Here is a 21,885-nt window from a genome sequence, read left to right on the forward strand (position 1 = left end):
ACCACATTAGAAAAAATGTCGATGAAATATTTGTATATTCATAGTATTAGGAAAGGTTCAGTAAATAAAAGCATTGCTATAGAGCTTTTTTTGTATTTTCAAAAGATGTTTGCCAAAGGTTTTTGAGAGGCTCTAGATTCATTGAGTATATAACCTTTGTGAAAACCCGCTGACCAGACCGTCTCTAATTTGAAAATGGAGTTGGAACATGAAAGCAGTGTTGTGAAGGAAGAATACCAGGAAATACGGACCATTTTCAACAATGCCAGAGAACCTTTGGGTATCACATCGGTCATCACGGATCCGTTTGAGGAGTTGGTCTGGGTTGGGAACCAATCTGTGAGTAAATAGCAAAGTTTTTATCTCTTCTTTGTGTAGATGCGAAAACGCGCGATTATGATGTTGCCCAAGTTATTTGGAAAATATGTATTTTTTAACCTCTAAGAATTGTTCGCCTAGATCTAATTGCTGAGCCATGACAATGTGTTTCTCGCTGTCTACTGTAGAGTGAGACTGATCTCTCACACATTGTTCATTGTTCACATATAGACTTCATATAAGAAATTTAGCCAGCATTATAACTAAATTTGGAGCGACTACAGAACACAGTGCCAATGGGACTTCACACCTTGATTTCTATAGAATGAAGCAATAAATACAATGGAAATGCAAATAGGTTTGGATGTGGCCCTGAATTCTGTAGTCTAGCTCTTAATTTATAAGCACAGCTAAACTGTATGGATTCTCATATGCTGAACGCAGTGACTTACCTTTCTGATTTCTCTATAGTAAAAGTTAAGAATTTCAATGAGAAGAAGTCGTTATATGTGACGGTTCACGAGAAAACCAAACATGGCTTCATTTGCATACAGTTTTAATCAATTTCGAGAGTGCGAAGTTTCCGTTACGCGAGCGCAAACTTTTCGTTTAGCAAGAGCAAGCTTTCCATTACACGTTTTCCGTTACATGAACCCAATAGTGAGGCTAAGATTAATGATTTTATTTGACGCGATTATATTTGGTTCGGTTTCGGGGTTGTTTAAACAAGAACTTCAACTGAGATACAGGAGTTCATATTGCAACATTCGCACTTATTCTTACAATACAATACAGTAAAAGAGTTCAAACAGATTTGAAATCAACACTATTTAGTTAGTATTAGCAAATAATCATACATGATATTTTCGGCCTTATTTACATTTACAATGCATCGCCGAGAGAACGTACAATCGACAATCAACCTTGTCTCTCCTTGTTGCTTGTGCATGATTAAAAAAAATTCATCCATCTAGCTATTTGAAAGTTTTGGCTTTCGCACTTTCGTAGAAATACCCGATGAAGAGATCTACTTCTTTCTCTCAAATTAATATCCATGGTGTGTTTATTACAAATCTTTGTCGAAAAACAGCTCCCCGCTGTTCAGTTTTGGCTTATGAGCATTCGTAGAAAGGTTCGTTGTTAACAAACAATATCCTAAAATAATTATTCAATTACTTATCGTTTATTTGTGCCCTAATAATGCGCATACATGTAAAATAAATGATACTAGCGCTCAAAAATAATATTCGATCATTTTGCCATTGAGGCAGCGTGGTAGATAGGTTTGCATGAACCTATACCATTCGGCACATTTTGGCTGTTTGATGGTATTGATGTTTCGTTGAAGCGCTTCCAGCAACAAATTTGTGCGATAAATATCTAATGGTACTCCTCTGTTCCTTGCTTCATCCCTGTTGTTAATTTCTGCCTGTATTTGAGGCCGTGAAATATCTGCGCTTATCGCTGCTTTCAAACAACTTATTACCTGCTCTACAGGGTTAAGAAATGGACTGTAGGGCAGCAACATTTTTGTTTCTGTATTTGGGCCCGGGTTAAAACGGCGAAATGATAGAATATAATTTTTTTTGAGTGCTAGTATCATTTATTTTGCATGTATGTGCATTTTAAGTTCACAAATAAACGAGAAGTAATTGAATAATTATTTTAGGATGTTGTTTTTCATAAAAGGCTTATTGTTTGTACGGAGGCGCTAACGTTTGTAAGAAGTACGCAAATGACTTTCACAAAATACTATTGTTTGCACTTGCTGTAATAAAAATGTTAATGAATATTTCGTTCACTGTATTGATTGCGAGTTCTCGTATTATTGATATTCTGTTTGTGCTATTGTTATGTATCAATGCGCAAATGAAAATAGATTTTTCATTCCTGGTTGTCGAAAAGTGTAAATGTAAGTGAAGAAAATGCAATTGTGTGCACTCATTTATGTAAAGTTCGTTAATGTATTTCCTTTTAGTTCAAATGATTTTACTTTCGCTTAAATGACAGTACATCGGAGTAAATGTTTGTAATTTTGGCTAAAATGAATGTTTTTTTTTTCTGTAATGAAAAGCAAAAGGTGTTATGGCTGTACACCACTTTTGTTAGCAAGGTATTGCTCTATCGACCTGCCAAATTTTATGCAATTCCGAGCAATCTACATGGTACATAAATTCGAAAGTTTAAGCATGTTTTGGTCGAGTTTTTGTTTTGCCTTAATGCGCTTCTAAAGATTCCTTGATGCTTAATCCCTTTTCCGGATTATAACACTTCACACCTAATCGAGACACGCACGTTAGCCAATAGGGTTCGACCACTGCTGTGTTGCGTTTCCGAAGAAAACAAATGCTTATCAAGTGTTGCACACGCTTTTGACAAAAGCACCAAACTAGGAAATCGTAGACATTGGCAAAGAAAAACGCCAATTACCCGGGAATAAGGGAGAAGCAAAGGATCTCAATCCGGAGGAAGCGAAAACTGAAACCTCCTAAATTAAATGGCTGCTATTGGGTCAGTGTAGATCTTCACAGGACAAAATCAGCCTGTTTGAATAGTGCGTTATCGTCTTATTTGTGTTTTGTGTAGATTCAACGTAGAGGAATTCTTAGAGTATCTATGTGAGTATCTACGTGCGAGCGTGGAAAACCGACAAAAATGAGGAAAACCTACGCGTATGATAAGATATTACCAGAACTGCCACTGGGCTTATACATTGGCTTTTCTACCTTCCCAAGGATTCTTCTTTTTGCGAGGCATGTTTTTTCTTTGTTATATATACTAAAAAAACTAAAAATGATAGAAAATTGCAGAACAGAGTAACTGAAGTGTGAGCGCGAGCGCCGATGAAACAAATCACAACACTTGTGGCGCGTTGCTCGGTATCGGGCAAATTTGAGTCTAATGATAACAGGATTAAAAGATTATAACGGGAAATGTGTCATGCTTATAATTCTCCTAAAAACGTTTTCGCTTATATTTTCTAAAATTAAATTGCTACTGTAAATATTATTCCAGGATATGGTAGTATTTAATGCAGGGACTCAGTTAATGTAAAAATTGTATTTTCGGTATTTCTGTCCACACGAAACTGTTCCGTAACCTTAACCTTTTCTCCCAGGGCCATATTAGCTCCTTTTATGGGATTCAACTGCAGAAGTACACACGGTTCCAGGCCCATCATGGGGAAATACGACACATGTTGGTGGACGATGGCGGAGTGTTGTCACTATCAAGCAGTGAGCTGAGATATGGCAAACGGACGGGCATAAAACTCTTTAGTCTTAGGTGATATTAAAAAACCCTACCAAGTTGTTAAAATAAACTTTACTTATAAAATAGTTGAGTCGGATATCGATCAAATTATGACCTTTTTACCCCCCTGTCCATCCTACCACTATCTCTCACTCTTTCTTGCTTGAATTCTCCATGACTTCAATATCAGTAAAAGTTACATGTTATGATATATACATGATATTTTCAAAGCCAAAATCTTCCATCTTTGACATAAATTTTTTTTTGCAAAAATAAAAAAATGAAGCCAAAGATGCTTAACATATATCTTGCTAGCCTATACTTTTGGTGTCTCAGGCTGGATATTCACCTTTAAAAATGTTTTTTTTTTTCTCACAGTGGTCCTAACATGACTAATCTACAATGCATGCTTCAAAGAGACAATAGCAATCTTCTCCTGGCCGGCCACCAGGACAACATGCTGGAGGTTGACTTGAAGACAGGTTCTCTTACTCGTGAGGTAATTTCTCAACCAAAGAGAGCTTACTGTCAGTAGATGACCCCCTCTATAATACAAGCACCAGGGGCATTGTAATGACTTCACAGCTTAAGACAGGCAGCACACTGACTTCTGAACCTTGAACACTGATAAACTATTTCTTTGTTATCATTAGTTTGAAGTTAACCCTGGAACTGTAGTGATGAAGTGGTCCTCAAGATATATCTGCTGTGGTGATACAAAGGGAAAGGTAAGTAATAAAACGACAACCTCCTTTGCAAATGTTAAATATAATAAATGAATAAATTAGGGAAGCTAACCACCCCTTTGCAGTTGGAATGCTGAATTACAAGAGTGTATAATACAATTATGGATAAGCTAAAGGCATAGAAGTCACCTCGTCATGTTAAATATATATTTATTACTATTTTCCTGTGTGTAGGTAATCCTCAGAGATCCATTGAGAGCCAGAACACATCCTAGTCATGTTAAATAAATTTATTACTCTATTTTTCTGTGCGTAGATAACCCTCAGAGATCCATTGACACTCAACCCAGAACATGTTCTTGACGCGCACTCAGGCACACTCTCTGATTTTGATGTGTCTGGAAATTTAGTGGTAACATCAGGATTTTCATCACGGTATGTAAAAATGCCCAGGGTGACAGTTATTTAGAGCAAGCAATCAGAAGGTTGAAGTTACGCTGTAGCCATGTGTTGGAATGTAATGACTATGGCCTCAAATCATTTTCTTTTTGGGGAAAGCCTTTTCTAAGTCAAGTTATTCTAATGGCAAACCAATTAGTTATAAAAAGTTGGTTGCTATTTGTATTGGGTATCTGCATGTACAATGCTGGACAAAACTGTTGGTGTCACCTTGTTTAATTTTTCACTGCATAGGGGGTTCAATGTTACCCACTCCTCATGCGCGTACTCCCCCAATCACAATGTTGTTTAATTCAGGCTGTCTTTCTCAGAATTTAAGCACGGTCACATCCAACATTGAAAGGGGGGAAGAGGGGTTTCAATGACATTGTCTTGGGGAGAAAGCTAGTTCACTTATGATAGATATCGAGAAAATTCACAACTAGTTTTGTCCAACATTGTAGCTTGAAAATGGAGACATCTTTTTTTTATTCTAGGCAAGGTCATCTAGCTGTTGACCGTATTTTGATGATGTATGATCTTCGTACTCTGAGATCCTTGCCTCCAATGCAGGTAAGCATAGAAGAAACAATCAATGGTTCTTTAGACTACATTTGGGTGTATTTGAAATTAGTTTGAAATTATTAATAATGGATCCAATAAAATACAAATCAAAATAACTTTCGTGTAATCAGGGAATAAGTATGATATTGCAACAGAGGTGTGGCCATTAGGAAGGCAGCACATATGACAGGGTTGCACCCCTAATTGCAGGTTTGGTTTTAAAATGACTTTCACTATTTGAATAACATTACTTTATATACAAACTTCTTGACAAAATTATACAGACCCTTGTACCCGAACTGGGAATAGATTGTGCAATGGGCGCATGTACAGGGGTCAGCGTTTTTTTGTAGGGGGTAAAAATAAAATGGCAGTTCTCATACACGAATGCCAGCCCAGCGAAATACAGAGAAAAGAAGCCTCTGCTAGCAGGGAGATACACAAATGCACAACGGATTAAGTGCTTTACTGAAAGCAACAAAAACATAGAAAGCAATGAAACCTTTAAAGGAAAAAAAATATTTTGTGTTGAATCAGTTGGACTCTTCTCTTGTTTGAAAACCAGTCACAACCCTATTTCCAAATGTATTTTGTACATATTTCCAGGTTTCTATAGAGCCTATTATGCTTAGGTTTATCCCCACCTTTACGTCAAGGATGGCTGTCATATCACAGGTAGGAGCTCTTTTTGTGAAACTATTCTAAAGGGAACATTTTAATAATTTTAAATTTTACTTTTGATCACTTGCAGACTGGTCAGTTTCAATTGATTGAGCCTGGTGGGCCAATGACGGCAGCATCGATGTTTGTCTATCACATCAACACCCAAGGCCACATGTGCTCCACAATAGACATCTCTTCCAATTGTAATGTCATGGTGTTTGGTGATACAGGAGGCAATATCCATCTCTATGGTGACAGCAAAGTCGCTGATGTCTGCTTTAATTCCTATTCAAGAGATGCTACATTTGCAAATGTGGTAAGACAAAAAAAAAAAAAAGAAAAGAAAACTGTCTTTATTCTAAGAAGAATCTGGTGATCACTTGTGTATCTTTGGGTTCATTTATTATTTATTGATTAACAAGATGTAGCTTAGAAATAAATAAAATGAATAATGAAATTGAACTGTGTGTGGGATAAGAAATGCTTGCTTGTTTTAGCAGAATCCACTAATGGTACATTTACTATTGAACAAGAAATTCCAAACAAAAGAGCCATAAAAAGAAGTTACCATGTTTAGGGGCAAGTCTAGGAGTGCTCAAATGTGAGACCCCCATTGTACAAAATAATGTAACCAAAGATATAGTAAATATATGGGGGATTGTTTCATATATAGAAGAAAATGTCTTATAAAGTATGCCTCCTGTATGTGTTTGTGTGAACAATTTGTTTTCTTTTCCAGACGTCTCCGACACAGCCAGTTGCCATAGATGACTACTCAGTCCCACTCTCGTCATATCCACTGCCCTTTACAAAGTGAGTTCATACCTTGAAGCCATGCTGTTGCACATTAGCAGTTAGCGACTAAGGACTTATAGTAATAAATTAAATATAATTGTATTATTTATTTTACTTATGCTATTGTGCCTGTTACTCAATGATGAAAATTATTTAGTATCATCAATATTATGTGATCTAGATTCCATCACACTGTTGATGTAAACTAACCAATCTAATGCCAGCAGTTTATTATGTATTCAACTGTTTAAAAGGAAAATAAACTCTCTTAAAGATTTCCTTGAAAGCAATCAACAAAATTTCCTATATTTCCATGTGACCTTCCTACTGACAGAAACTCCACTAAAAAATCTCTATTTTTCAAAACCCCCAAAAAACATCCTTTTTTACGATAGACATAGGCACTGCCATAAAAAAAATAGGAATGCATTGAAACTTTACATATTTTGTTATTCTTTTTAGTGGGCCACTGTTATCTGACTGGCCAGAACAGAATTATGTCAGGGTGGATAGGTAAGAATAATAATAGAGTACTTAGTAAAATACCTAAACTACTGAACTACTATTTTCTCATTTTGATGTACTGTTTGGAGTTGGGTCGGGACAAGGACAAAAGTTTGTTTTCCTGGCTAAGCAGATTGAAAGATTGTCAAACCATAAGGGCTTGCAATCTTCATTGTTGATTATTCAAATTATCAGTCTTGAAAACTTAGCTGGATAAGAAGGATAATTGAATCAGGGCTTCTGGAATTACGCGCTTGTGCGGAAGCGAGTAATTTGGCTTTCTCCGCATAATCCGCGTAATCAACAAATTTCCGCGTAATCCCGCGTAATTTGGCTAAATTTTGAAAGACAAAGCATTTAAGTGCACAGCTGATGTGTTCTTTTAGGGTTCTTACCTCTATTTCTTGTAAAAAAAACAGATATTCTTCATAAGAGTGCGATATTTCGAACTGAATTTCGAAAACTAAAATGACTAGGCGTTCTTTGCAAAACCGCAAAGGCCTAGGACTAATAATAAAATTTTTAATTGGCTAGTGGCAAGGAGCCAATGAAAGCTTGCCTAAGATATTTCCGCGCAAAAATAAACCTTTTCAAGTTATTTCATGCTTTTTTTTCGGTACAAAATGTAGTTTGGGCGTAACAGTTGATATTCCGTGTAATTTAGCGCGTCATTCAGTAAAGAATCCCGCCAAATTTTGATTTTTAAAGAAAAACTTATTGCAAAATCCCGCGTAATTTAGCGCGTAATGATTGATTTTCCGCGTAATTTAGCGCGTAATCAAGCAAAGAATCCCGCGTAATTTTGAGTTTTTTTCCGCGTAATTCCAGAAGCCCTGTTGAAAAGGTTAGTACAAAGAGACTGAAGGGTGTAGAGGAATCATGGGGGGATTGAGTTTTAATTGAAAGGTACAAAATGGAGGAAGATGGAAGATGTAAAAACTGATCAGTATAGAGAATCTACAATGTACAATTCTGAGAGTTATTTTAATATTCTTATTGTCTTTAGACATGCAATTGCTATAGAACCGGAAATTCTGCGCAACATGGTAGTGCGCCAATTCATAGGTTATGCACCAAACCCAGGAAACAAAAAACGAAACCAGGTAGGTTCTTTAAAATTTGCAAGCCCAAGGGAGGATCTGGCTTTTTTAATGATAGAGGAGGGGGGGGGGGGGGGGAGACTCAGTAACAATGGGGGAGGGGGTAATTCTTTTTTACATCTAGCTTTCCAAATCACACAGATACAAATAACTATCTAGGAAGACAGTTTTATCAAACAAATGTGCACTAGCTGAAGTAGGGTGTTTACCAAGAAGGAAATACTTTATCACTCTATGCTGGTTCTCCAATCCTTTGTTATCTAATCAATCCTCTCCAATCCTTTGTTATCTAATCAATCCTCTCCAATTCTTTGTTAAAAGGAAACCCCTCCAATCCTTTGTTAAAAGGAAACCTCTCCAATCCTTTAAAGGAATGTTCTGTATCGCATCCTTCGAACATAACCATTTTCTTTGACAGCCCACATGAATACAATTTCAAACATAGTGTTCTACTGTATGCTTATTCTATTTCAGTGGCCTTATGAAACCAAACCAAATGTAGCCTTAGTGCAAACGAAAGGTGGAAAACCAGAACCAGAGCAGACAGAATCACACTCTACTAAAGGTACAAACTAAAACGATTTGAATAGGGGCTTTCATTGCTGTGAGTGCATGGTCATCACAACACCATATTTACACAATGTTCACACCTATAACTTGCCAACAATATTTGTATTGGATTTTTTTGTGGTACAACCAGAAAGCCTCTTTTAAAAGTGGGCTTCATATGCTGTTTACACAATGTCTCGATTAGAAGAACATTTGGGTTATTTTGTTTTCAGAGGACGAATCTTCCTGCCTCATACCAAAAGCCTACAAGCGTGTTGAGATGAAATACTCCAGACTGGGTGAGTCATGGTTTGGAATATTATGTGGTCCAGGGTGTTGAGATAAAATGCTCCAGACTGGGTGTGTCATGGTTTAAATGATGTGGTCCCGCATGTTAAAATGATGAAATGCTCAAGACTGGGTGAGTCATGGTTTAAAATATGTGGTCCAGCATGTTAAAAAGATGAAATAGTGCTTCAGACTGGATTAGTCATGCTTTAAATGATGTGGTCCAGGGAGTTGAGATGAAATGCTCCAGGCTGGGTGAGTCAAAATTTGAATGATGTGGTCCAGGGTCTTGAGATGAGATACTCCAGACTCAGTGAGTCATGGTTTGAATGATGTGGTCCAGGGTGTTGAGATGAGATACTCCAGACTGGGTGGGTCATGGTTTGAATGATACGATCCAGGGTGTTGAGATGAGACACTCCAGACTGGGTGAGTCATGGTTTAAATGATGTTGTCCAGGGGTTGAAAGATGAAATAATTCAGACTGGGTTAGTCATGGTTTAAATGATGTAGTCCAGGGTGTTGAGATGAGATACTCCAGACTGAATGAGTCATTGTTTGAATGATGTGGTCCAGGGTGTTGAAAGATGAAATACTCAAGACTGGGTTAGTCATGGTTTAAATGATGTGGTCCATGGTGTGGAGATGAAATGCTCCAGGCTGGGTGAGTCATGGTTTGAATGATGTTGTCCAGGGTGTTGAGATGAAATACTCTAGACTGAGTGAGTCATGGTTTGAATGGTGTTGAGTGAGTCATGGTTTGAATGATGTTGTCCAGAGTGTTGAGATGAAATACTCCAGGCTGGGTGAGTCATGGTTTGAATGATGTTGTCCAGGCTGTTGAGATAAAATGCTCCAGGCTGGGTGAGTCATGGTTTGAATGATGTTGACCAGGGTGTTGAGATGAAATGCTCCAGGCTGGGTGAGTCATGGTTTAAATGATGTGGTCCAGGGTGTTGAGATGAAATGCTCCAGGCTTGGTGAGTCATGGTTTGAATGATCTTGCCACTAGTGATGGTAAAGCTACAGTAGTAAAGCTTTTTTTCTTGTTTGACTTGACTCTGACTCACCTAACCAACCCCTTTATTTACAAAACCTTACCCTTGTTATCTTTGTGATTATATTCATTTTAGGCATAGAAGACTTTGACTTTGGCCAATATAACAAAACCAAGTTTGCTGGTTTGGAGATCCACATACCAAATGCTTATTGTAATGCCATGCTACAGGTATACTGACATTTATAAACAATAATATGGCCAATAGAAAGTCCTCAAAGTCATTTAGATTTTTTTCTTTGTTTGATTGTTTGTTCACTGAGAGATTGTTTGTCCAATGTCCCAATGAAAGTGTTGTGTGTAAGTCCCAGATCTGAAATGTTTAAGCTTACAGTATGTATATTTATTGTGCCTTTTCCATTTTTGACAGGTCTTGTATTATTTAGAGCCCATTCGAGTGAACTTCCAAAACCACTTGTGTGAAAGGGAGTTCTGCTTAGCTTGTGAGTTGGGCTTCCTGTTTTATATGTTGGACCAGTGGACTGGTGCCCCATGTCAGGTGAGTAGGTTTGCACTCCCTGTGGTGAGTTCTGTTTAGCTTGTGAGTTGGGCTTCCTGTTTTATATGTTGGACCAGTGGACTGGTGCCCCTTGTCAGGTGAGTAGGTTTGCACTTCCTGTGGTGAGTTCTGTTTAGCTTGTGAGTTGGGCTTCCTGTTTTATATGTTGGACCAGTGGACTGGTGCCCCTTGTCAGGTGAGTAGGTCTGCACTCCCTGTGGTGAGTTCTGCTTAGCTTGTGAGTTGGGCTTCCTGTTTTATATGTTGGACCAGTGGACTGGTGCCCCATGTCAGGTGAGTAGGTTTGCACTCCCTGTGGTGAGTTCTGCTTAGCTTGTGAGTTAGGCCTCCTCTTTTATATGCTGGACCAGTGTACTGCACCCCTTGTTTGATTAAGATTTGTGAAAGGGTGAAAAAGCTTGCTGTGTTAATTAATAGTTCTGACCTTTCAAACAGTCGCATGTGGTATCCAATCAGAATAGAGCTCACATAATCATAGTTGTTCCCCAAAACTCCCACAGAAATGTTTGGATTTTCTAGCAACTTTGAATGGGCATTGAACCTGTCTGTATACAAGCGTTGTAAGCTATGGTCCTACTGCTTGTAGCATGGATCTAAACCCCTTCCCAAAGAGCACTCAGCATAACTGGCGAGACTCTGGTCCAGACTGCTGGGTGTTGGCCCTGTTTTCAGGGGAATTATGTCACAAACTTGGTTTTGACTTGGATTTGGCTTACTGTTTTGACTTACTGTTTATTATCAATGTTCACAGGCCAGTAATTTCCTGCGGGCATTCCGTACTATCCCTCAAGCCTCTGCACTCGGTCTTGTGCTAAATGATGTAGATGAGTCTGCAGGCAAAGCAAACTTCCCTAGACTCATCCAGAGCTGGATTCGCTTCGTACTCCAACAGACACATCAGGTATGGTATATCAATTATTTACTCTTCGTTTAGTACAAAATGCTTTCTACTATTAGATACACATCAGGTATGGTATATCACTTATTTACTCTTCGCTTAGCACGAAATACTATTTACTATTAGATACATATCAGGTATGGTATATCACTTATTTACTCTTCGCTTAGTACTAGAATACTTTGTACTATTAGATACATATCAGGTATGATATATCACTTTTCGCTTATTTCAAGATCAGTTCACACTATTGAACACCAAAGAAAGATTGGGTTAGGCTTAGGGCTAGGTGTTATGATTAAGTAGCCACTTACAGGAATCGAACTGTGATTGACAGTCGCCATTTCCTTTATTATACTAAAAACTTTTTTTTATCTATTTTCGATCATTAAAGATTTTTGCTTCTGCGTATAATGAATGCCGCTTGTGTGAGAAAATAAAAGTTTCTTCATTTCTTTCAGGATACCCTGAAAACACAAACTTTACAGGAAGAGCAGGAAGAAGCTCCAGAAGAGTAAGTTTGATACCAATAGATATATGTTACTATTACTAATATACTTATTGACAATGTATTTATGGTATTTTAATGACTGCCACATAATTCAGCTCAGTCAAGCCATCGATCCATCAGTCAATCAATCAGTCGATTAATTAATCAATGAGTCAATCCATCAATCAGTCGATGAGTCAATTCATCAATCAGTCGAGGACACGATCAGTCAGTCAGTTTGTTGATCATTTAGAGCAGAAACTTACCTTTATTTCTTAAATGGATTTGTGCTGTATTCTTACCAGGGCTTCAACCAGTCCAAAAGTTGAGCAGACATCGATAATTGAGCAGGTGTTTGGAGCTGGTGTTGAGCAGAAAAGCAAATGCCGATGCGGCAAGGACGCCACCAAGCCATCTGTGAGCCTGCTTTATGACCTCGAGTACCCCAGCCTCAATGGTAAAGTTAAATAAACAATACTCTCTAATATGACCGCCTGCTTTAGGACGTTTGATAAATTGAATGGTAAAGTATAAAAAACAATACTCCTTGATATGACCGCCCGCCTTAGGACGTTTGATAAATTGAATGGTGAAGTATGAAAAACAATACTCTCTTATATGACCGCCTGCTTTAGTACGTTTGATAAATTGAATGGTAAAGTATAAAAAAACAATACTCCTTGATATGACCGCCTGCTTTACGAGCCCAACCTGAATGGTAATTCAAAACAAACTATACTCCATAATATGACCGCCAGCTGAATTGTAAACAGGCGAACTTTTCTATTACAACTAACATGACGACCATGCCTATTGACCATTACGATGATCTTACAAGCACGCCACGACTATGCATCTCCCTTGGTTCTATGGTTAATACCGAATGTGCCTGAAATCGACCTTTAAATGACCTATACCTTGATTTTTTTCATTTTGAAGGTAAACCAACAGAGACCCCTGTGTCATTTGAGTCCATCATAGAGGCGACATTGTGCCGAGAACAGTCAATGCAGGCATGGTGTGATAAGTGCGGCAGATATCAACCAACGGTGAGATGGCAGCCATGTGACCACTTACCATACTTATACTAGGGCGGTCTGCAAAAATGCGCACAGTAATTGAGTAGGTGGTCAAGGCCGTAGCAGGGGGTGGGGCACTGTGGGCATTTGCCCACCCCCCCCCCCCCCCCCAATATTTTGAAAAATTATAAGGAAATGACCAGCAGGGGCGTGGCTGTGCCCCCCATTGTTTTCTTAATGTTTCTGTATTGTGCCCCCCAATCTTTCGGGGCCTGTTACGGCTATGTTGGTACTAGTGTAATGACAAGCATATCAGATACCAACCAATGGTGAGATGGCAGCCATGTTCCTAGCCCCTCAAACATGAACAATTGTGTAGCTGGCAATTATTTCTTCACAAAATAAATGGTGGGCCCAGATGAGCCCGGGAAGTAGGGCCCTGTGGTCCTGAAATCTATGGTCCTGTCTCAATTTGTATAAATTTGTATAAATTGATCCATTAGGAAAACAAACTTCTTTAGTGTGAAGAAATTCTGGGTGGGATACCTTTTTGCATGTACGATGTTCGGCTGATGCACAAGGTTGCAACAGGATGCGCTCCTGTTGAACGGTAACTAAACTAATACATAGATGCATGCACTCTTAGGTTCAAAGCCGTAAAGTGACGCGGTTACCAGATGTGCTGGCACTGAACTGTCACGTCGAGCAGGAGGGTGAGATCGAGCTGTGGAAAACGCAACAAAAGGCAAGTATTCTCATGTCGAGTGTATCCCCATGAGGAGCAGCCAGAAGGAAGACAACCTTTCTGGAGACTGGGTCAGTACGCAGCTCTTACAAGCTGCAATTTGATTGGGCAAATGAACAATATCCGCACCTCGACACAAAGAACAAGAAGAATAGAGACAAAAGAACTCCTTTGAAGAGCAATTATAATAGGAGACAAAGCAGCTGCGTACTTACTCTGGACACTCTATGTGTACTCGTAGGGCTCATTTAACTGCATAGCAAAGTGTCGGCCTAATGCCAAGTGTTCTTTGTACCATAGATGCTAAATGTTCCCCAACTTGAGGAGAAACCTGTACAGACAAGCAAGCCATGTCGATACGGAGACAGTTGTACTCGGGCGGACTGCAAGTTCAGACACGACGTGTAAGTAGTGTTGTGTGAAGGTAGAACACTTCTCTTTTGGTTGACTGCAAGTTGTGGATGCTCCCACACGTAGTGTAGCTCTTGTCAGGAAAGACATTGTGCGATAAAATATCAAAATAACCCTCTAAAAACAAAGTTTTATTCTACATTTAACAAACGTAATCAAACATTTTGCAACACTCTCCCCAAATTAACCGATGGAAATAGATGCTTTCTCACACTTGGTGTACTTTGCTAGGATGACAAAATGGCGTATTACAGAGCCACTTCAATGTGTTCTGTTATGTATGAATGGTTGTAGGGTTATCATCGAGAAAGATGACGAGCCGCGGTCCTGGGTCCCGATGGCTATCAAGATCTCTGCAGAAAATGGAAACATCGCTGTTACCAAAATCGACGAGGTCAGAAAACCCACTTTTTTTACATAATTTATTTGGTCACCCTGTTCTTAGATGAATCAACATGTGATTTGCATGGATACTAAATTCAAACATTCGTTGACAATGGATGCCACAGGGGCAGTAGGTAGTTTTTACTTTTCTAAAAATGGGAGCATATAGCATATGGAATTAAAATCGATGATATACATATCTACTAGGGGGGGGGGGGGACTTCCCGGCTATGCCTTTTACCCTAAAACACGAGAATTTAGAAAAAATAAAAAAGGTAAAGTAAGCAAATCATGGCAACATCAGTCAATTTCATTTATTTATTAATTTGTGGACCTACACTCATGTAAATGTTTTATAAGGTGCCATGAATAAAATATCTAAGAGTCAGCCTATTTTTTTTTCTATTCTATTTCACCAGTTTTACTGGTGCGGAAGGCACAACAGAGCTAGGCTCTAAATCAAGTACCCCCTTGAGTGTATTGTTAGTAAGCATTGTAAGCACTGTCACTGGGGGTGGTCACTGCCAGAGGGTTTATTGCGTCCCCAGTGGTTCTTTTACGTCCCTTCGGTTCAGGTTAATGTAGTGCAGCTTGAAGAGACGGGACCTCCGGTTTAGTGTCCTTATCCGAGAAGACTGGAAACACGGGAGAATAACTTCAACTCACTTGTGACACAAATTCGAACCAAGGCAGGAACCCGGAAAAATCCCCAGTTTGAGCCAGGATTCGAACCTTGGCCACAGCGGTGAGAGGCCGACGCGCTAACACACTTGGCCACCCGTGCTTCCCTGTATGTATATACCATACCATTCTAGTGAGTTTCAGGGAGTTCTCGTGTTGTTTTTCAGGGAGATAAGAAAGTGAAATGCGGCGAGAATGAAGTGGTGTATGATCTCCACGCCACTGTGGGCTACATACAGGACGCAAAGCATGGCGGTAATCTGGTGACACATATTCACGTGGGACCCACCTATCACAGTAGGAAAGAGGTGTGACATGTATGATATAATAAGCAGGGTTGTATTATCTACACGCCATTATTATAAGAGTAACATACTCGTTTTGACTCCGCCAGGGTGTCACTTGTGACCAGTGGTATGTGTTCAACGATTTTAGCATTACTCCCATTACACCGGTAAGCTCACCTATGTTTCTACCTTGCAACAAATATTGCCTGTGCATTTTTTTACCTCTCGCGTTCGTCTGGTAGAAATAATATGAATCTTGTTCTTTCCGATGTTCTCCATCTTGTTTGTCATACATATTTTCCATGTACTAGCTTCTTTGCATTGCACGTTTACCGATTTGGTCTGTAGCGAAATTTGCCTAACTTACTGCATTTGTAGATTGAGGCCGTAGTATTTAACCTTGAATGGAAAGTTCCTTGTGGGATTATGTTCGTCCGCCGAGATCTCAACTCCCGCCACAACATCACTCGTGAGTATGGAAAGCAACAGTGTCGCAACAAACGACGATAAAAATAACAACAGCAACTCCGTTGCAATTCTATAACAGCAACGGAAAGAGTAACAACAGCAAACCAAGTCGTCCTCCGGTACCCAGGGCGTCGAAGTCAGCGTAACCTGGTATAAAGGCGCGAGTCGCTCCTTTCTCTTCTCTTACGCCCCTACCCCTCCCCCTCTGCTGCAACTACAACTACAATAAGGACACGATACTATACAGTGAAACACAGACATGAACTCTCTTCTACTTGATCTAAAAACGTTTTTTTTTTTTTATTTTATTAGTTGCCACGCCCATCAAGGACACAATTTTATACAGTGAAACGTCTGTAACAGCCAAGCCCGGCCAGTCTAGACACTTCACCCCCTTGACCCCTGATGAGCTACCTTCGGAGGGAGGGCTGGTCGCTCTGGACGCAGAATTCGTCACCCTTAACCAGGTAAGTGTCATTTGACTTCTTTTCTGTTTTCCTGTGGCTTAATAACTAGTTAAAGCCGCATTGTCACCAGTTTACTTCCGGTCAATTACGTAACAATCTCCGATGATTTTTAAAGGAAAACGCGAAAAATGTTTCAAAATATTGAAAGTGTGTTTATTGGAAGTTTCTTTGAGGATGTGATTGATAATTTACAGCGTCTGTTTAATATCTCGGATTTTAATAGCTTCTTTTGTCTTTTAACGGTTGAGGTTTCCGTCGGACCTCCGGAAGTAAACTGGTGACAATGCGGCTTTAACACTAATACACTAATAACTAGGTGGTCTACGTAGGTGTGGTGGAATCAGGGAAATGAATCAGCACATGATTGAGATGGTATGTTTTACACCTCTCTTGAGAGCAAAGTAGTTTCACTGACGTTTCAAGCGTTAGCTCTTTGTCCAAGAAAAAAAGGGACTAGCGAAGGGCTTACGCTTGCACGAGACATAAGACATACAATTTCAACCCTAGGTTGATTTATTTCCCTGCGTCTGGTTTGTCTCTCGCCTCACCGCGATGGTCTTCGGTTCTAGGAAGAGGCGGAGATTCGCAGCGATGGTACACGGTCCACCATCAAGCCCAGCCAGATGAGCGTCGCCAGGATAACTGTCGTACGAGGGTAAGCAGCATGAAATGAAAGCATGGCCGTTTTGTTTGCTTATTTATGGTGTTTATGACAGGCTTGCTGAAGATCAAAAAAGTACCCGCATGTCACCTCACCGTCAATAAGTAGCCCCCATATTACCTCAGCTACATTATTTCCAAAGCCCCATGCAAACAACGACAGCATTGCTGACCCTTCGATGCTGTTGCTGCTTGTACAATTTATTGAAATATAAATATTTGAAGTTGCTGTACACCATATCTGGAGGTGTTTTACAACATATTTGAAGTTGCTGTACACCATATTTGGAGGTGGTTTACAACATAGTTGAAGTTGCTGTACACCATATCTAGAGGTGGTTTACAACATATTTGAAGTTGCTGTACACCATATCTGGAGGTGGTTTACAACATATTTGAAGTTGCTGTACACCATATCTGGAGGTGGTTTACAGCATATTTGAAGTTGCTGTACACCATATCTAGAGGTGGTTTACAACATATTTGAAGTTGCTGTACACCATATCTGGAGGTGGTTTACAACATATTTGAAGTTGCTGTACACCATATCTGGAGGTGGTTTACAACATATTTGAAGTTGCTGTACACCATATCTAGAGGTGGTTTACAACATATTTGAAGTTGCTGTACACCATATCTGGAGGTGGTTTACAACATATTTGAAGTTGCTGTACACCATATCTGGAGGTGGTTTACCACCTGTTTTGAAGGCGGTTCAAAACATATTTGGAGGTGCTTTACACCATATTTGGAAGTGGTTTTACACCATATGTGTAGGAGATTTAAACCATATTTGGAGGTGCTTTACACCGTATTTGTACTTGATTTACACCATATTTGGACCTGATTTACACCATATTTTTACTTGATTTACACCATATTTGGACCTGATTTACACCATGTTTGGAGGTTGTGTACACCATATTTGGAGGTTGTGTACACCGTATTTGGAGGTGCTGCGAAGAAGTTCCCCAACCTATTTTTCTGACTTGTGTTCAGTCGAGGAGGCGCAAGCTTTGCTGGCTTTTTAGCGCTGTTTGCATGGGGCTTAAAGAGAGTTTGTCAGCCTCACCTTTGTTTTTGTTTTCCGACAATATTAAAAAACAAATCACGAGAAGAGCTCGTAGAATAACCACTTTAAAATAAGATATGCTTTATTTATAAGATTGCATCGCAACAGCTTCCCAAAATCACACTTGTTACTTTGTTGCAAGGTTGAAAAATGGCGTCTGAACGGGACTCTTTAATGTTTGTTTGTGGTGGTTAGGGAAGGCCCACTGAAGGGAGTACCAATTATCGATGACTATATCTCGACATGTTTGTTTATGGTGTTTAGGGAAGGTCCACTGAAGGGAGTACCATTCATCGATGACTATATCTCGACATCGGAACAAGTGGTTGACTACCTGACCAAGTTTTCGGGCATCAAACCGGGCGACCTGGACGCCACCATGTCCTCCAAGCACCTTACCACGCTGAAGACAACTTACCTTAAGATACGCGCGCTAGTGGACCGCAAGGTTAAGTTTGTGGGACATGGACTGAAGAAGGACTTCAGAGTCATCAACATATTGGTAAGCGACGATGACTTCTTTATGTCATATCAGCATCAACGTTAGAATTAGCATACTTTTGGTTACTATCATGATGACAATAAGCATTGCTACTATCACTTCACCATCATCATTATTAACATGTTTGTGTTTTACTATTGTTATAATAATATGTTACATAATAATCGTCCAGTCAAACTTTTAAAAGATTATGCTTTTAGCTTTTATCTTCGTTTACATTAATGGCGAATAGATGGGAATAAAGAGGTTTATTTTCTAATCTGGAAAGCAAATTAGGCTGGTTATTTTGGTGGTCAATCTACAATAGTTACAAATAATCAGGTTTACAAAATTCTTTTTGTTATAGGTTCCAAAAGGACAAGTGTTTGATACAGTCGGGCTATTCCACCTGCCTAGACAGCGATATCTCTCGCTTCGATTCCTTGCCTGGTATTTCCTTGGTAAGAATCTTTAGCTGCAATCTAAAGAGGTTCATTACCCTTCTCGCTGCTATAGATGGCAGAAGCTGTAAAGGAAATACTTTATACCAAAAATATTTTTTAAGAAATTTGCGAAGGTTGCCCTTTGTGCATCAAATGCGTTTGTGATATCCGTGTCAGAACAGGGTGTGTACTAATATAGCTCGTCCAGCTCATCTACAGAGTGGTATACCTTGTTTGGCCTTCCTTGCCTAGGTCAAGCCATCTATACCGTGGTCGGACTATCAATCTATATAACTAGGTCGGACTATCCTTTCTTAAGGTCTGACTATCCTTGCTTAGGTCTGACTATTCTAGCCTAGGTTTGACTACCCATATTCCCTCAACCCCATCGCGTCGCTTTATCTCATGCTGGCTGTATTCCATGCCGAGGTTTGAATATCCATACACCCTCAACCCCATCGCGTCGCTTCATCTCATGCTGACTGTATTCCTTGCCTAGGTTTGACTTCCCATATTCCCTCAACCCCATCGCGTCGCTTTATCTTATGCTGACTGTATTTCTTGCCTAGGTTTGACTACCCATATTCCCTCAACCCCATCCCTTTATCTCATGCTGACTGTATTCCTTGCCTAGGTTTGAATATCCAATCAGAGACACACGATAGCACTGAAGATGCTTGTACGGCTTTAGAGCTCTACCGAAAGTACCAGGACCTCACTACCACAGGCGATCAGACAGAGTTCAAGAAAGTTTTGAAGCAGCTCTACGAAGATGGCCGCAAGTGTAACTGGAAAATCGAGCCTGATAAAGGGGTTGACTAATGATACGGACCCACCCGTCCCATGGCCTTCCAGGATCTATCACTACTGGATCTAGCATGATTCAACGATTTCTCACGAAATCGGTTGATAGGTTCGAGTGTTGACCATGAGTGGGAGAAGATAACTAGTGTTTACTTTTGTAAATATTGAAACACGCAGACGGTATATTAAAACTACTATAATGTTTTTGATCCGCTTCTGTTTGGGGGGGGGGGGGGGGGGGGAGGAGTGGAGGATACTCTTTAAAAGTAGACGGGGGTGGTCGTCCTATCTTTTAGGGTATAAAATTATACCAACTGCTATCCCTTAGGGGGTGTTCAAGGGGGAGGGGACTGGGGGTTTCAGTGAAACCCGACTGACGCGCCCGCCGCCCGGCTCGCCGCGCCCCCAGCCCGTTTTTCGTGGCCTGGTGTATACGGTCTGGGGAAGCAGACGTTTTCCGTAGTTTTTCGTAGGCCCCCAAGGCCTGGGGTATACCGTCTGGGGGGTTTCAGTGAAACGGACTGGCGCCCGCCGCCCGGCTCGCCGCCCCCCCCCCCCCCCCCCCCCCCCAGCCCGTTTTTCGTAGACCCCGAGCGCCTAGGGTATGCCGTCTGGGGGCCTCGTTGGAGAGGGGTGTGTTATAGGGGTCGCTTAAAGCATTTGCTTTAAGGGGGTGGCGGCGCTTGCCCGTTTTTGGTAGCGCTAGGCGCTGGGGGGAGCAAGGGGGGGCCTAGCGCCTAGCGCTAACGATAACAGGGTGGCTGGCCACCCTTGGGTGGTAACATGTGGGAACCTTGCAATAAGACCCTCGTCTGTCCTATAGTATACCGAGCCTACGGAGCGCGGAATAACCGTTTTTCGGCCGTAAATTCAAAGCCGCTGGCGTGACGTTTAAACCTGAGTTTTACTCGAACACCTCGCTCCCGAACTCGCGAATTTCTTGCAGTCTCATTTTAATCTTTTCGCGTGTCTCCAGGGACTTTCTCGGGGGCCCTTTCTTGCTTTTTTTCTCACGCGATGCGAGGCCGTGTCGAGCTCTGATAGTGGCCTTGAGCGCGTAGTATCTCTCTTGTTCCCGAAGTATTAGCTGAAACTCTTCGTCTGAGATATGCCCGTCTTGCAGAGCCTTAGAGACCAGCTCGCTGATCGAGTTTTTCTTACTCTCCGCTAAAACCATCGTGTCTTCGTGTTTAGCCACCTTGCTCGTAAGATCTCTAGAGACTATCCCTGCGCTTACGCTCACGACACCGATCAGCCCAGCGATCCCTGCCAGCGGACCGCCGATCACAACCCCTATCCCACTCAAAGAGGCTCCTACCCCGGCGCTGGAAAGCGCCCCTGCAGCGATGCCGGATACCACAGACACAGCATGGGTAACGGCAAAGGCGCGCTTATACTTTTTCCGCACCTGTCGATGATGCGTTATCTCGTTGTCTAGAACCGCCTGAGTGTCACATATTTTCTGGAGTCGGAAGCTTTGCACGTCGCCGCCGCTGTGCATACTGGGAAGCGAGGGGTATATGGCACCACCGCTGTTTGCCATGTTTGTTACGTCGGGGCTAGGTTAGCTCTAATACAAGGCGAACAGGCTTGCCCTTAAAGTCCACCCGTCTACCGTAGTTATCCCTTATTCGTATTTGGATACTCGAGACGAACTCAGAGGAAGTTGCTGCGACACAAACGGGGATGTCGGGTCCATAGACGACTTTCTCGTGCGGTCTCCCGCGGGTTTCTAGGCAAGCGAGAACGTTTGAAGGCTCGCCTAAGGAGAGGCAATGAGTGCGATCTACGATATCGCAGCAGATGTAGAGGGCCTCTATTTTCGGCAAAGCCACCTTAAG

At 40.8% G+C, this 21,885-nt stretch overlaps 1 protein-coding gene across 6 annotated transcripts; it reads left to right on the forward strand.

Moving 5' to 3' along the window:
- The first annotated feature begins 180 nt into the window (after nt 1-180).
- LOC5519857 (PAN2-PAN3 deadenylation complex catalytic subunit PAN2) lies at nt 181-20,248 on the forward strand. 6 transcript variants are annotated; one of them, XM_048728840.1, is made up of 30 exons: nt 181-339; nt 3,437-3,603; nt 3,949-4,069; nt 4,224-4,298; nt 4,573-4,691; nt 5,192-5,267; nt 5,865-5,933; nt 6,010-6,237; nt 6,661-6,734; nt 7,179-7,229; nt 8,227-8,323; nt 8,795-8,885; nt 9,103-9,168; nt 10,291-10,385; nt 10,585-10,713; nt 11,486-11,635; nt 12,094-12,146; nt 12,428-12,579; nt 13,062-13,171; nt 13,788-13,886; nt 14,187-14,290; nt 14,592-14,691; nt 15,530-15,670; nt 15,757-15,816; nt 16,028-16,118; nt 16,430-16,584; nt 17,154-17,239; nt 18,581-18,818; nt 19,165-19,258; nt 19,875-20,248. In XM_048728840.1, exons 1-30 carry the CDS (start codon nt 196-198, stop codon nt 20,060-20,062), a joined length of 3,423 nt encoding a protein of 1,140 aa, XP_048584797.1. In that variant the 5' UTR covers nt 181-195; the 3' UTR covers nt 20,063-20,248. The 6 variants fall into 6 exon arrangements, with proteins under 6 accessions (XP_048584797.1, XP_048584798.1, XP_048584801.1 ...); XM_048728841.1 differs by lacking the exon at nt 19,875-20,248 and adding an exon at nt 19,670-19,827; XM_048728842.1 differs by lacking the exon at nt 181-339 and adding an exon at nt 2,654-2,829.
- Nucleotides 20,249-21,885: the final 1,637 nt, after the last annotated feature.

The sequence above is a fragment of the Nematostella vectensis genome, chromosome 6 (assembly GCF_932526225.1).
Source record: "Nematostella vectensis chromosome 6, jaNemVect1.1, whole genome shotgun sequence".
NCBI classification, from domain to species: domain Eukaryota; kingdom Metazoa; phylum Cnidaria; class Anthozoa; order Actiniaria; family Edwardsiidae; genus Nematostella; species Nematostella vectensis.

What these genes read in the sequence shown, in the direction of transcription:
- LOC5519857 (XM_048728840.1), top strand. Translation starts at nt 196, where the DNA reads ATGGAGTTGGAACATGAAAGCAGTGTTGTGAAGGAAGAATACCAGGAA. An exon ending in TACTCCAACAGACACATCAG is followed by an intron (nt 11,636 to 12,093) that starts GTATGGTATATC and finishes CATTTCTTTCAG; the next exon opens with GATACCCTGAAAACACAAAC. An exon ending in TGCAAGTTCAGACACGACGT is followed by an intron (nt 14,291 to 14,591) that starts GTAAGTAGTGTT and finishes GAATGGTTGTAG; the next exon opens with GGTTATCATCGAGAAAGATG.